Source organism: Oryctolagus cuniculus, chromosome 4 (genome assembly GCF_051225735.1).
Source record: "Oryctolagus cuniculus isolate XC-2025 breed Fujian yellow rabbit chromosome 4, ASM5122573v1, whole genome shotgun sequence".
Taxonomy (NCBI): domain Eukaryota; kingdom Metazoa; phylum Chordata; class Mammalia; order Lagomorpha; family Leporidae; genus Oryctolagus; species Oryctolagus cuniculus.
In genome coordinates, this window is record NC_142870.1 from 77,450,590 (window position 1) to 77,463,907 (window position 13,318).

Consider the following 13,318-nt stretch of genomic DNA (forward strand, 5'->3'; position numbering starts at 1 on the left):
ATGCCTCCAGCTTCCTTTTTGTTGTACAAGATTGCTTTAGCTATTCGAGGTCTCCTGTGTCTCCATATAAATTTCAGCATCATTTTTTCTAGATCTGAGAAGAAGGTCTTCGGTATTTTGATTGGTATTGCATTGAATCTAAATTGCTTTTGGGAGAATGTACATTTTGATGATATTGATTCTTCCAATCCATGAGCATGGAAGATTTTTCCATTTTTTGGTATCCTCTTCTATTTCTTTCTTTAAGGTTTTGTAATTTTCACCGTAGAGATCCTTAACATCCTTAGTTAACTTTATTCCAAGGTATTTGATTGTTTTTGTAGCTATTGTGAATGGGATTGATCTTAGAAGTTCTTCCTCAGCCATGGCATTGCCTGTGTATACAAAGGCTGTTGATTTCTGTGCATTGATTTTATACCCTGCTACTTTGCCAAAATCTTCTATGAGTTCCAATAGTCTCTTAGTAGAGTTCTTTGGGTCCCCTAAATAAAGAATCATGTCATCTGCAAAGAGGGATAGTTTGACTTCTTCCTTCCCAATTCGTATCCCTTTAATTTCTTTTTCTTGCCTAATAGCTCTGGCTAGAACCTCCAGAACTATATTGAATAGCAGTGGTGAGAGTGGGCATCCCTGTCTGGTACCAGATCTCAGTGGAAATGCTTCCAACTTTTCCCCATTCAATAGGATGTTGGCTGTGGGTTTTTCATAGATTGCTTTGATTGTATTGAGGAATGTTCCTTCTATACCCAGTTTGCTTAGAGTTTTCATCATGAACGAGTGTTGTATTTTATCAAATGCTTTCTCGGCGTCTATTGAGATAATCATATGGTTTTTCTTCTGCAGTCTGTTAATGTGGTGTATCACATTAAACCATCCCTGCATACCAGGGATAAATCCCACTTGGTCTGGGTGGATGATCTTTCTGATGTGTTGTTGCATTCTATTGGCGAGAATTTTATTGAGGATTTTTGTGTCTATGTTCATCAGGGATATTGGTCTGTAATTCTCTTTCAGTGCTGCATCTTTTTCCGGCTTAGGAATTAAGGTGATGCTGGCTTCATAGAAAGAATTTGGGTGGATTCCCTCTTCTTCGATTGTGCTGAATAGTTTGAGAAGAATTGGAGTTAGTTCTTCTTTCAATGTCTGGTAGAATTCAGCAGTGAATCCATCTGGTCCTGGGCTTTTCTTTGTTGGTAGGGCCTTTATTACTGTTTCAATTTCTGTCTCAGTTATGGGTCTGTTTAGGTTTTCGATGTCTTCCTGGTTCAATTTAGGTAGGTTGCACATGTCGAGGAATCTATCCATTTCTGATAGGTTTCCCTGTTTGCTGGCATACAAGTCCTTGTAGTAATTTCTGAGGATTCTTTTTATTTCTGTGGTGTCTGTTGTTACGTTTCCTTTTTCATCTCTGATTTTATGGATTTGGGTCTTTTCTTTTTTTTGTTAGTTGGGCCAATGGGGTGTCAATTTTGTTTATTTTTTCAAAAAACCAGCTCCTCGTTCAGCTGATTTTTTGTAATGTTTTTTTGGATTCAATCCTGTTGATTTCTTCTCTGATTTTAATTATTTCTCTTTTCCTACTAGATTTGGGTCTGGTTTGCTGTAGGTTTTCTAGATCCTTGAGGTGAATTGAAAGCTCATCTATTTGGTGCCTTTCCAGTTTCTTGATGTAGGCACCTATTGATATAAACTTTCCTCTTAACACTGCTTTTGCTGCGTCCCATAAGTTTTGGTATGTTGTGCTGTTATCCTCATTTACTTCCAGAAAATTTTTGATTTCTTGTTTAATTTCTTCTATGACCCATTGTTCATTCAGGAGCATGTTGTTCAATCTCCATGTGTTTGCGTATGCTTTAGGGATTCCTGAGTTGCTAATTTCCAACTTCATTCCTTTATGGTCTGAGAAGCTGCATGGTATGATTCTAATTCTTTTGAATTTGCTGAGACTTGCTTTATGGCCTAGTATGTGGTCAATCCTAGAGAAGGTTCCATGTACTGCTGAGAAGAATGTAAAATCTTTAGCTGTAGGATTGAAAGTTCTGTATATATCTGTTAGATCCATTTGGGCTATAGTGTCGTTTAAATCTACTGTCTCCTTGTTGATCTTCTGTCCTGTTGATCTGTCTATTTCTGAGAGTGGAGTATTGAAGTCCCCCAGTACTATTGTATTGGTGTCTAAGTCTCCCTTTAAGTCCCTTAACAAATCTTTCAGATAAACCGGTGCCCTGTAGTTAGGTGCATATACATTGATAATTGTTATATCTTCTTGTTGTATTGATCCCTTAATCATTATATAGTGTACCTCTTTGTCTCTCCTAACAGTTTTTATGGTAAAGTTTATGTTGTCCGATATTAAGATGGCTACGCCCGCTCTTTTTTCATTTCTGTTGGCATGGTATATCTTTTTCCAGCCTTTCACTTTCAGTCTGTATGGATCTTTGTTGGAAAGATGTGTTTCTTGTAAGCAGCAAATAGATGGGTTTTAGAACAGGAAATTTTAAAAACGTGATTTATAAACTTGACATATATATATAAATATATATACATATATATATATGATATCACCATAAAGAAGATAAAACATTAAGCAACAAACTTCCAGAAGACAGTTGTATAACTACCAATATTTTGAATCCAGAATATATAAATAATTTTAAATCAATAAGAAAGTGAAACCAACACAATTGAAAAATGCACAAAAAACTTGGAGCAGACCTTTGACAGAAAATTCATAGTTTGATTTCATTAATAACTAGATAGCTACAAATTAAAGCAATAATAAAATACCACTTTGCATTCAACACATATCAGCAGAAAAATTTAGAAGATTTTTAGTAATAAGTTCTAGAAAGAATGCAGATCATTAAGAATTTTTCTGTACCAAAATCAGGGTATAAATTTGTAAATTTGGGAATAGTTTAACATTATTTTCTATACTTGAATATTCTGATAGTCTTGAGACCTACTTGTTCTGTTTTATACATAAATAACAAAAGACACGCACATGGTTCTTTATAGCTTCATTATCTGTGAAAGAAAAAAGAAAAGAATAGAAAACAACTGACCCAATTGCCCAGTGACTAAAAATCTAAACTGTGTTCTACTTTAATTTAATTGCATATTAAATATAACAATGAAAGTGAACAAAATATAGCTGCAAGCAACCATATGGATGAATTTCATGAATCTGAGATGAAAAATGCCAAGTTTCTTACATTTATACACATCATGATATCCTTATTGTAACTTTTAAAAAGAAGCACAATTAGACAAAATATTTTTATATACATAAAATATATATGTGATAATATGAAAAACAGCAGCGCCCGCCTGTGGTGTAGTATGGTAAGATGCCAGAATCCCATATTGATGCTATTTTGAGACCCAACTGCTCCATTTCTGATCTAGCTCCCTGCTAAAGCACTTAGGAATGTAGCAAAAGATGCTCAGGCTCCTAATCTCATGTGGGAGACCTAGAAGAAGCTCCTGGCTCCTGGCTTCACAACAGCCTGATTTCAGAATGGCCCTGCGCCAGCCATTGTGCCATTTGGGGATTGAACCAGTAGATGGAAGATTTCTCTCTTGCTCTCTCTCTCTCTCTTTCACATAAATAAAAGCTAAATCTTACATTTAAAAGGGAAGAAAACAAGAGAATTATTTAAAAAAAAAAGTCAGGTTAATTATTACTTCTTATTGCAAAGGAAGCGGGTAGAAACAATTTTTATGTTTTGCTTTTTACTTAGTCATTTTTTAATTTCTCTTCACTTATTGATTGGTTAACGACTCCAAAAAGATATTGAATAAAAAAGTTGAGAGTGGCCATTTTTTGCTTTGTTCCCTATCTTAGGGAGAAAACATCCAGTCTTTCACCATTATGTATATTAGGCTATTATCTGTAGGTTGTTCCGGTCATCAGGTTGAGGAAATTTCCTCTGGCCCCAGTTTACTGAAAGTTGCTTTTTATGAATGAGTGGTGAATTTTTATCAAATGCTTTTCCTATATTTAATAAGATGACCATATGGCTTTTCTTCATTAATCTGTCAATATGACTAATTATCATATGGTGACTGATATTTTTTAATGTTTAAGCTTGTATTCCTAAGGTAAAACCCACTCTTCTTGATACATTAATTCTTCTAAATATCGCTTGATTTGATTTGCTATTTTTTATGCCTATGCTCATGGGGCATATAGTTTTTAATTTTCTTTTCTTGTACTGTTTTTTATTTCTGGTTTTGATTTCAAGATAATGTTGCCCTCATCAGGTGTTGAGAATTATTATATTCTCTTTTCTAGGTGCATTTTATAAACTTCCTATTATATTTCTTAACAAATAATAATACATCTCTAGTTAGATTTAGGGATTTGAATCCTGATAATATCAAAATTAGTTCATTTTTAATTGAGTATAAGCAGGTTTACATAAAGGTGTCTTGTTCATTTTTTATAGGCCATTTTAATTACTCTCTACTGCACATAAAATATTAAAATACAAGGAATTGTTCTTTTCCTAATGTTTAGATTTTCAATTATCATTTGAAAATGAACTATTATTTTGGGCTTAGAAATGATTTATACATTAGTTTTCATTATAACGATATTTTTGAACCAAAATTTTAATGGTATCTCAAGTTTTTGTACATGTGGAGTGATTATGATTTTTATTTTTATTATACTTCAATTAATGCTAATTTTATTTTTCATCTAGTCATGCAGATGGATCAATAAAATTTTGGGATGCTTCTGCAAGTAAGTTTTAAGTTTCTCCCTGTATAACAGTAAACACTTGGTTGATATTTACTCAGCCATTCACCAGTTTTCAGTTTTGGATTTAACATTTCACATATATTTTTAGCATATATGTATATATAGCTGCATTACAAAAATCCATATCCTATATTATTAGATCAGTTTAAAGTATAATCTCTGCTGTACTTTTCTTCTGTAATATAAAACAAATAGAACTATGTCACTCTTTGTCAGCAACCCATTATATCTACAATGAACAGAGTATGCTGGAAAAAGTACAGATAACTCTGTTTAAGGAATTTCCTTTACTGCTTAGCCTTGTGTCTTGGACAAGTGCTTTTATCCTTCTAGTGTTAACTTTTCTTCTCCATGAACTTTACCCAGTCCTATGTAGATATGAGCAAGTGATTTGATAAATGTAAAAAAATATTTTAAACTATTGAAAATTATGTAAATTTAATGAATAAATAAATATTCTGTTCAATTTTGAAAGACATGCAAAAATTGTTAAGTCTTCATTATACTCATATATGCCCTTCAGAAAATTTAGTCACTAGAAAAGAAAGGAATGTATGTAACTATAGGGTAAACAGTATGGTAATTATAAATGTAGTACAACCAAATTCTGTTTGTTATTTGAAAAGAGAGACATTTACTTGGACAAGTTAGATCCAGGAAGGATATTTTAATCAGATAAAGTTTTGGAAGATGAATTTTTTACATTAGGGTATAGAAAGAGAAAATTGAGTTAGCAATGATTCTAAGTTTCTGAGGATTTATTATCAGAAAAATGTGACTAACTTTTGGAAATAAGGAATACAAGATAGATGTTGAGGTTTGAATTTTGTGCTAACACTAGAAAACACAAGTAACGATATTCAGCAGATAGGGACAACATTCATGAGTGTAAACTATATTTGAAAGCATAGATGGGAATACATCTGAGGAAGGCTATAATAACAAAAGTGGAGGAAGAAAGTTGACTGTTAATGATACTCTTAACCCACAAGGGAGAGCCTCTCAGCAACCAGGCAAATCATCACCAATAGAAAAATATTGAAAGATTTAAATTCATGGTTTATGAGAAACACAGTAAAGAACAAGTACTTAAGAGTCAATTCAAAAGGGCAACAGCTCTCTTTTGATGAATCTTTTCATGTAAATCTGAATTTGTTTCTGGAACAAAATTAATTGTATAGTAAAGTCATTGTTCTTGCCTCACCTCCTCAAAGTCACTTGTTAGCTTCTAAGATGTGAGATGATGCTTTTAACACTCTTAGATATTAGAGTGCATAAGATTCTTAGACATGCAAAATATTTTATTAGTTAATTTTTAAATCAAAACTTCTATATCACATTCAAATATAAATTATAAAACTTATACATTTATATTTTAGTTGTCATCAGTTATAAAGGCATTTTCAACATAATGTGTGTGACTGAATATCATTTAGTTTGATAATTTTGTGAGCTTGTCTAATAGAGGAACTGAGGGGAATTTTAATAATTGAGTTGTAGTGTGTGTATCAGTTTTATACTTCTGAGTAATAAATTGCTATAGTTAACAGCTTGGAATAACACTCATTATTTCAGAGCTTATGCATAACAGAGATTATACCTCTCACATATTCTACTTTAACTGAAGCCCTATGCTCAGGATCTCACAAAACTAGCCAACTTGTTGACAGGGACTGCAGGTTAATCTGATGCTCAGGGTACTCCATGCTTATGTGATTTTTGTAAGATTTCATTTTGTTGAACCTTTGGTGCTTCAAGGTCAGCAAAGAGAGTATCTTCCTACCTGCATGGAGTGTCCCAGTCCTTAAAGAGTTCACAAGACAAAGTCAAGTCCAGAAGGAAAAACCTATCTTGATTAACTCAGAGTCAACTAATCTTTGGCCTTAATTTTATCTGGAATATCCTTGTAGTATTGTTACATCACAGTGAATAATCATAAGAATGATATGTCACCTGACCTCAGAAGTCACCTACAGCACCTAGTATACTGCCTTAATGATTTTAAATTCTTTTAATTTGGCATAATTTCAAGTTTATATGAAAACCGAAAAAAAAAGTCCAGCCAGATTCCTCACATTTCAAACATGCATTTCTCTTTCCTCTCCTTTTTCTTCTCTTTCCCACAGATATGTGTACACACATGTGCACACACACACAATTGACTGTAACCATTGAAGTAAGTTGTAGACATTGCAACTGTAATGCCACCTATCCCTAAAATAATTCCCTGTTTTTTTCTTAGAAACAAGAGAATTCTCTAATATAACCTAAGAATTCTAATCAAAACCAGATTAACATTGATGCAATACTATTATCTAATTACCAAATTTTATTCACTTTCACTAATTTCTCAATAATATCCTTTACAGAAAGAAAATCTAGACCATTTTTTGCATTTAGTCATCATATCTTGAATTTTTTAAAATCTGGACAGACTTTATGTCATGACATTTAAAAATTGTAGAAATTCAAGCCCATTGCTTTTATTTTTGGGTGTGTTTTTGTCATATTTTTCCTCAATATTGGTTTGACTAATAATTCTCTTGATTAAATTCAGATTGCACTTAGGCAGGAACTCCTGATTTTCAAAACTTTTCTCAAGGATCCTTTGTAGAAACAGAGCTTTTCTTTAAAAAAAAAAAAAAGGGAGCTATTATCATCATGTTCTCAATTTTAAAAATATTCTCCAAAATAAATTTTATTGAAAACATTGCGTAGACCCAGAGTTTGTGATTTTGTACCTGACCTCTTGTTGACACAAAACCACTCAGAAGATACCCATTCTAAAGTAATTACAGATCCTTCCATTCCCAGTATTGCTAGCTAGTGAATTACAATGGTTCTCAACTGAAGGAGTATCTAAAAATTTGTTGAGTGGAGTAAATCTTCTATGGATAGCACCAACTTCTCATCTAGCAATCAAAGGGTAAAATAAGGATTGTGTGTTCTCCCTATAGGAGAATTATGTTTAATGTTTACTTTGTAAAGTTTCTGAGCTCTAGTGTTTACATCAGTAAATGATTATGAAAATACTTGTGTCATAGGTCTTTAAGGATCACATGAGAAAGAACCTACATAATCTTTCATTTAGTCCGTGTTCAAAAAATGGTTTTTTTTCCTCCATATTCTCCGTCTAGGTACTGTACTGAAAAAATTGGATGCTTACTACTTAAAATGTAATTCATTTTGTCTAGTTGCATTTTACTTTTGCAGTTTAATAAAATATTGGAAACTCTTTAGTACCTAAAAAATAAGTTCCAATTACAAGATAACTGTGCTTCATATCTTATAGTAACTCTACAGATGCTGTATAAGCTAAAAACTTCAAAAGTTTTTGAAAAGCAGAAGGTAGGAGAAGGAAAACAAACGTGTGAAATTGTAGAGGAAGATCCATTTGCAATTCAGATGATTTACTGGTGTCCAGAGAGCAGAATATTCTGTGTATCAGGAGTCTCTGCATATGTCATAATTTATAAATTCAGCAGACATGAAATTACAACAGAAATAGTGGTAAGTTATTTAAATTTAATGTTCACACTTATAGTTATAAAAATTATCATAGATTTTGGTTACTGTTTGGTGTAAATTTTAAGTCAAGTGTGCAGTATCTGACCAGTAATACAATTAATATATTTAATTTTTATTGTATTAAAATGATTTGATTTAAAATGACCAGATAGTTCTCTATCAAAACTTGATACTTTGTGTGAAAAGCATTAATATTTTGAGTTAATCTTGCTATAAATTCACATGTCATATTTCTGTCTTTGATGTTAGGAAAATCTGTGTATCTCTTTGTTAAATTTACCTGACGAAAATAAGCCTATTCCTTCTGTTTGCTAATTGCTAATATTGGAGTGGTAGCATTCATTTTGTTTTTTACTGACAAATGAAAATTGCATATATATTTTAGTGTTCAACATGATGTTTTGAAAATACCTATATATATACCTACAAAATATATAGTTTGCTTATAAATTTATTTATCTAACATTTAAAAGTCAAATTGATTCAAGATTTGTTCTATACTTTTTTAAAGTTTATCTGAGTTGTATTGTCTTGTCAAACAATTGCCATAAATGTTTATTTCTCTACTACAATAAGTTCATTTTTAATTAATGTCCATATAGCAATATTTTTGATAAATTAAAACTAATTATGGGGCTACTTTACCTAATCTTAATTTTTCAATAATGAATACTCTGAATATTCAAAATATTAATGGGATAAACTAAATCCAGTTAAGGTATCTGTAGACAACTTTCCTTTTCTAACCTTTCCATCTTACCAGAAGATAACAATTATTTACTTTGGTCCTATGTATACTTCCACAACTAAAATTAATATCATCCTTCTGTACTACATTAGTTAAAATCCAGGCTTTGAAGTCAGATGAACCTAGGTTTTAATTCAGGATTTACATTGAATATCTCTGTGATTCTGAGCAAGTTACAGGGGTGCTAGTTAATAGAATCTGGTTGTGATCAAATTTCATCATTTTGTTAATACTACTGTATTTACCACCCTTTAGTAAAATTAGTAAAATTTTCTGTAAGCCATTGTTTCAGTCTCAATACTTGTTGAATAACAAGTACTTGTTGTATTCAACAAATACTTGTTGAATAACAAGTATTTATTGTAAAATTAGTTTTAACTAAAGTATTTAATGTAGTAGTAAAGTTACCATACTCTTGTCATTACATAATTCTAGTTAATGAAATTAAAGAACTAACAGTTAAGTTAAGGAAACAATCAAAAATATGATATTTCTTTTGGAAAAATTTTACTAAATTAATGCAGAGTCAAAATGAGATAAAAGTTTTTAACTAAAAAGCTTTCTACATATAATAATTTCTTCCATACTCTCATACACACACACATACACACACTGTACATACAAATACACACATCTCCCCATACTTCAGTTTAATTTTTTCATTGGAATACAATGACCAATGTCTTTTTATTTTATGATATATCAAATCATAAGTTAAATTTTTATTAAAAAATATTTTGAAATAAAATGTTTATCTCCACTAATGGGTATTTTTCTTATAAATTGTGATAAATGAAAAGATTACACTTTTTATAATTACCATTGAATTTCCATGTGATTCATGACTTAATGCTGAGAAATGAAAAAAAATTACATGTTTGTGATTGCCACTGAATATTCAAGGTAGAAACTGAACTTACTAAACTGAGAAAATGTAAATGATTTCTTAAAAGTTATCAGTTATATGAATGTGACTGTTATGTGACTTAAATTAAATTAAAATTTGATTTTTTTTTAAGTCACTAGAAGTACGACTTCAATATGATGTTGAAGATATTATTACTCCTGAACCAGAAACCAGTCCTCCATTTCCAGATCTCTCATCCCAGCTTCCTTCTTCAAGGAGTCTTTCTGGGAGCACCAACACTGTGGCTAGTGAAGGAGTAACAAAGGACAGTATCCCATGCCTCAAGTAAGTTACTAGCAATTTTTTAATGATTTCTTTTTATTTATTTATTTGAAATGCAGAGTTAAGGGGACAGAAGAGGAGAAACAGAGAGAGAGAGAGAGAGAGAGAGGAAGAGAGAGAGGGAGATTCTCCACCCACTGGTTCACTCCCCAAATGACCACAATGGCTGAAGCTGTAACAGGCTGAAGCCTGGAGCTGAGAAGTCCATCTGAGTCTCCGATGTGAGTAGCATGGTCTCAAGTACCTGTGCACATTATCAGGGAGCTGGATTGAAAGTAGAGTAGCATGGCCGGCGCCGTGGCTCAATAGGCTAATCCTAGGCCGGCGCCGTGGCTCAATAGGCTAATCCTCCACCTTGCGGCGCCGGCACACCGGGTTCTAGTCCCGGTTGGGGCGCCGGATTCTGTCCCGGTTGCCCCTCTTCCAGGCCAGCTCTCTGCTATGGCCAGGGAGTGCAGTGGAGGATGGCCCAGGTGCTTGGGCCCTGCACCCCATGGGAGACCAGGAAAAGCACCTGGATCCTGGCTCCTGCCATCGGATCAGCGCGGTGTGCCGGCTGCAGCGGCGGCCATTGGAGGGTGAACCAACGGCAAAGGAAGACCTTTCTCTCTCTGTCTCTCTCTCTCACTGTCCACTCTGCCTGTCAAAAAAAAAAAAAAAAATAGGCTAATCCTCCACCTTGCGGCGCCGGCACACCGGGTTCTAGTCCGGGTCGGGGCGCCGGATTCTGTCCCGGTTGCCCCTCTTCCAGGCCAGCTCTCTGCTATGGCCCGGGAGTGCAGTGGAGGATGGCCCAGGTGCTTGGGCCCTGCACCCCATGGGAGACCAGGAAAAGCACCTGGCTCCTGGCTCCTGCCATCGAATCAGCGCAGTGCGCCGGCTGCAGCGGCGGCCATTGGAGGGTGAACCAACGGCAAAAGGAAGACCTTTCTCTCTCTCTCTCTCTCACTGTCCACTCTGCCTGTCAAAAATAAAAAAAAAAAAAAAAGAAAGTAGAGTAGCTGAGATTAAAAACCAGCACTCATACAGGATGCTAGCAGGTGGGAGTTTAACCCACTGTTACACAAGACTAGCCCCTGCTACCAAATTTTGAAACACCTTTACTGTTAATCATATTTGAAACCATGGAAAATAAAATCACTATCCTTTTTTATTAGGTCTTTGTCAAATAACCTACCATCCACCAACAGATACCCTGGTCTTTGAACATCTATGATGAGGACACAGTGTTTTCATTCTTCATTTACTTATTTACATATTCAGTTCCAGAAGGAACTGAAAGAAAATGTTTTTTGAATGGAAAGTTAGACAGAGTACAAACTTGACCACTTGAAAAGTGTGTGTATGGAATTTCTTTAGCATTTTTGGAATCAAAAGGATGATAAAGATGACTGTCTATTACAAGAGTTACACGTTACAAAAAATTTTCTCATGATTGCTAATATGTTACTAAATTCATAAATTTATTTTATAATTGCTTTTAATTTTTTTAAATTATACAAGTTTCACGTATTTTATATAAACAGATTTAGGAACATAGTGATACTTTCTATCCTGCCCTCTCTCTCACCCACACTCCAACCCTCCTTTCTTCTCCCACTCCTATACCCTATTAATTTTTATGAAATTCGGACTTGCCTCAAATGGTGGAGTTAGAAACGTGCCAGGGGATTCCAATACAATCCCATCAAGGTTGCATGTACTAATGCCATCTCACTAGTCCAAGTGATCAATTTCAGTTCACAATTGATCACACTGATAGGTCTAAGAGTCAAAGGGATCACACAAACAAGACTAGTGTCTGCTAATACTAACTGATAGAATCAAAAAGGGAGAGAATGATCCAACATGGGAAGTGAGATACCCAGCAGACTCATAGAATGGTAGATGTCCTAAACAGCACTCTGGCCTCAGAATCAGCCCTTAAGGCATGCAGATCTAGCTGAAGAGCCCATGAGAGTATTTTAGGCATGGAAAGCCAAGACACTCTGAAAAAAAAAAAAAAAAAGAGGACCTAAGTGAAAGATCTCTGTGAGTGAGTGAGATCCCAGTGGAAAGAATGGGGCCATCAAAGAAGGAGGTACCTTTCTCTGAAGGGAGGAGAGAACTTTTACTTTGACCATGACCCTGTCTGAATAAGATCGAAGTCGGAGAACTCAAAAGGCTTCCATAGCCTTGGCAACTCATGACAAGAGCCTAGGGTGATTACTGATGCCATAAACAAGAGTGTCAAATTGTTGCGTCAACAGCAGGAGTCACTGTGTACTTACTTCTCAATTGGGATCTATCCTTAAAGTGTTGTCCAATGTGAAGTAATGCTATAACTAGTACTGAAACAGTATTTTACACTTAGTTTTTCTGTGTGGGTGCAAACTGATGAAATCTTTACTTAATATATACTGAAATGATCTTCTGTATATAAAGAGAATTGAAAATGAATCTTGATGTGAATGGAATGGGAGATGGATTGGAGATGGGAGGGGTGTGAGTGGGAGGGAAGTTATGGGGGTGGGGAGCCATTGTAATCCATAAACTGTACTTTGGAAATTTATATTTACTAAATAAAAGTTAAAAAAAGATATATTTTCAGTTTACTTAATGATCGTAAGGTTAACCCAACTCTAAGTAAAAGAGTTCAACAAATAGTATGAAGAAAAAAACACTATTCCTCAACAGAAAAGGGCTGTAAGAGTCATCGAATTTCTTATACAATACATTACTCCAATACAGTACATTTTAGGTACTCTATTACTTACCCCTGATCAGGGAAAACATATGATATTTTTCTCTTTGGGATTGGCTTATTTCACTAAGAATAATCACTTCTAGTTGCATCCATTTTATTGCAAAAGACAGTATTTCATTTTTTTATAGCTCAGTAGTACTCCATAGTGTTCTCTCTCTCTCTCTCTCCATATATATATATATATATATATATATATATATATAAAACAAATAATTTCTATAATTTCTTTATCCAATCATCAGTTAATGGACATCTGGGTTGATTCCATATATTAGCTATTGTGCTGCAATCTGGGAATACAGATAACTCTTTCATATGCTGACTTCTTTTGGGTAAATG

General features: G+C 33.9%; 1 protein-coding gene across 14 annotated transcripts in view; it reads left to right on the top strand.

The window, feature by feature from the left end:
• The window catches only part of STXBP5L (syntaxin binding protein 5L), a 425,888-nt gene that overhangs the window by 239,513 nt on the left and 173,057 nt on the right, over positions 1–13,318 (top strand). For all 14 annotated transcript variants that reach the window (XM_089331765.1, XM_051859274.3, XM_051859272.3 and 11 more), the window contains exons 15-17: positions 4,710–4,750; positions 8,061–8,278; positions 10,064–10,236. In XM_089331765.1, coding sequence (XP_089187891.1) covers positions 4,710–4,750; positions 8,061–8,278; positions 10,064–10,236 — 432 coding nt within the window. The remainder of the gene's footprint in view (positions 1–4,709; positions 4,751–8,060; positions 8,279–10,063; positions 10,237–13,318) is intronic.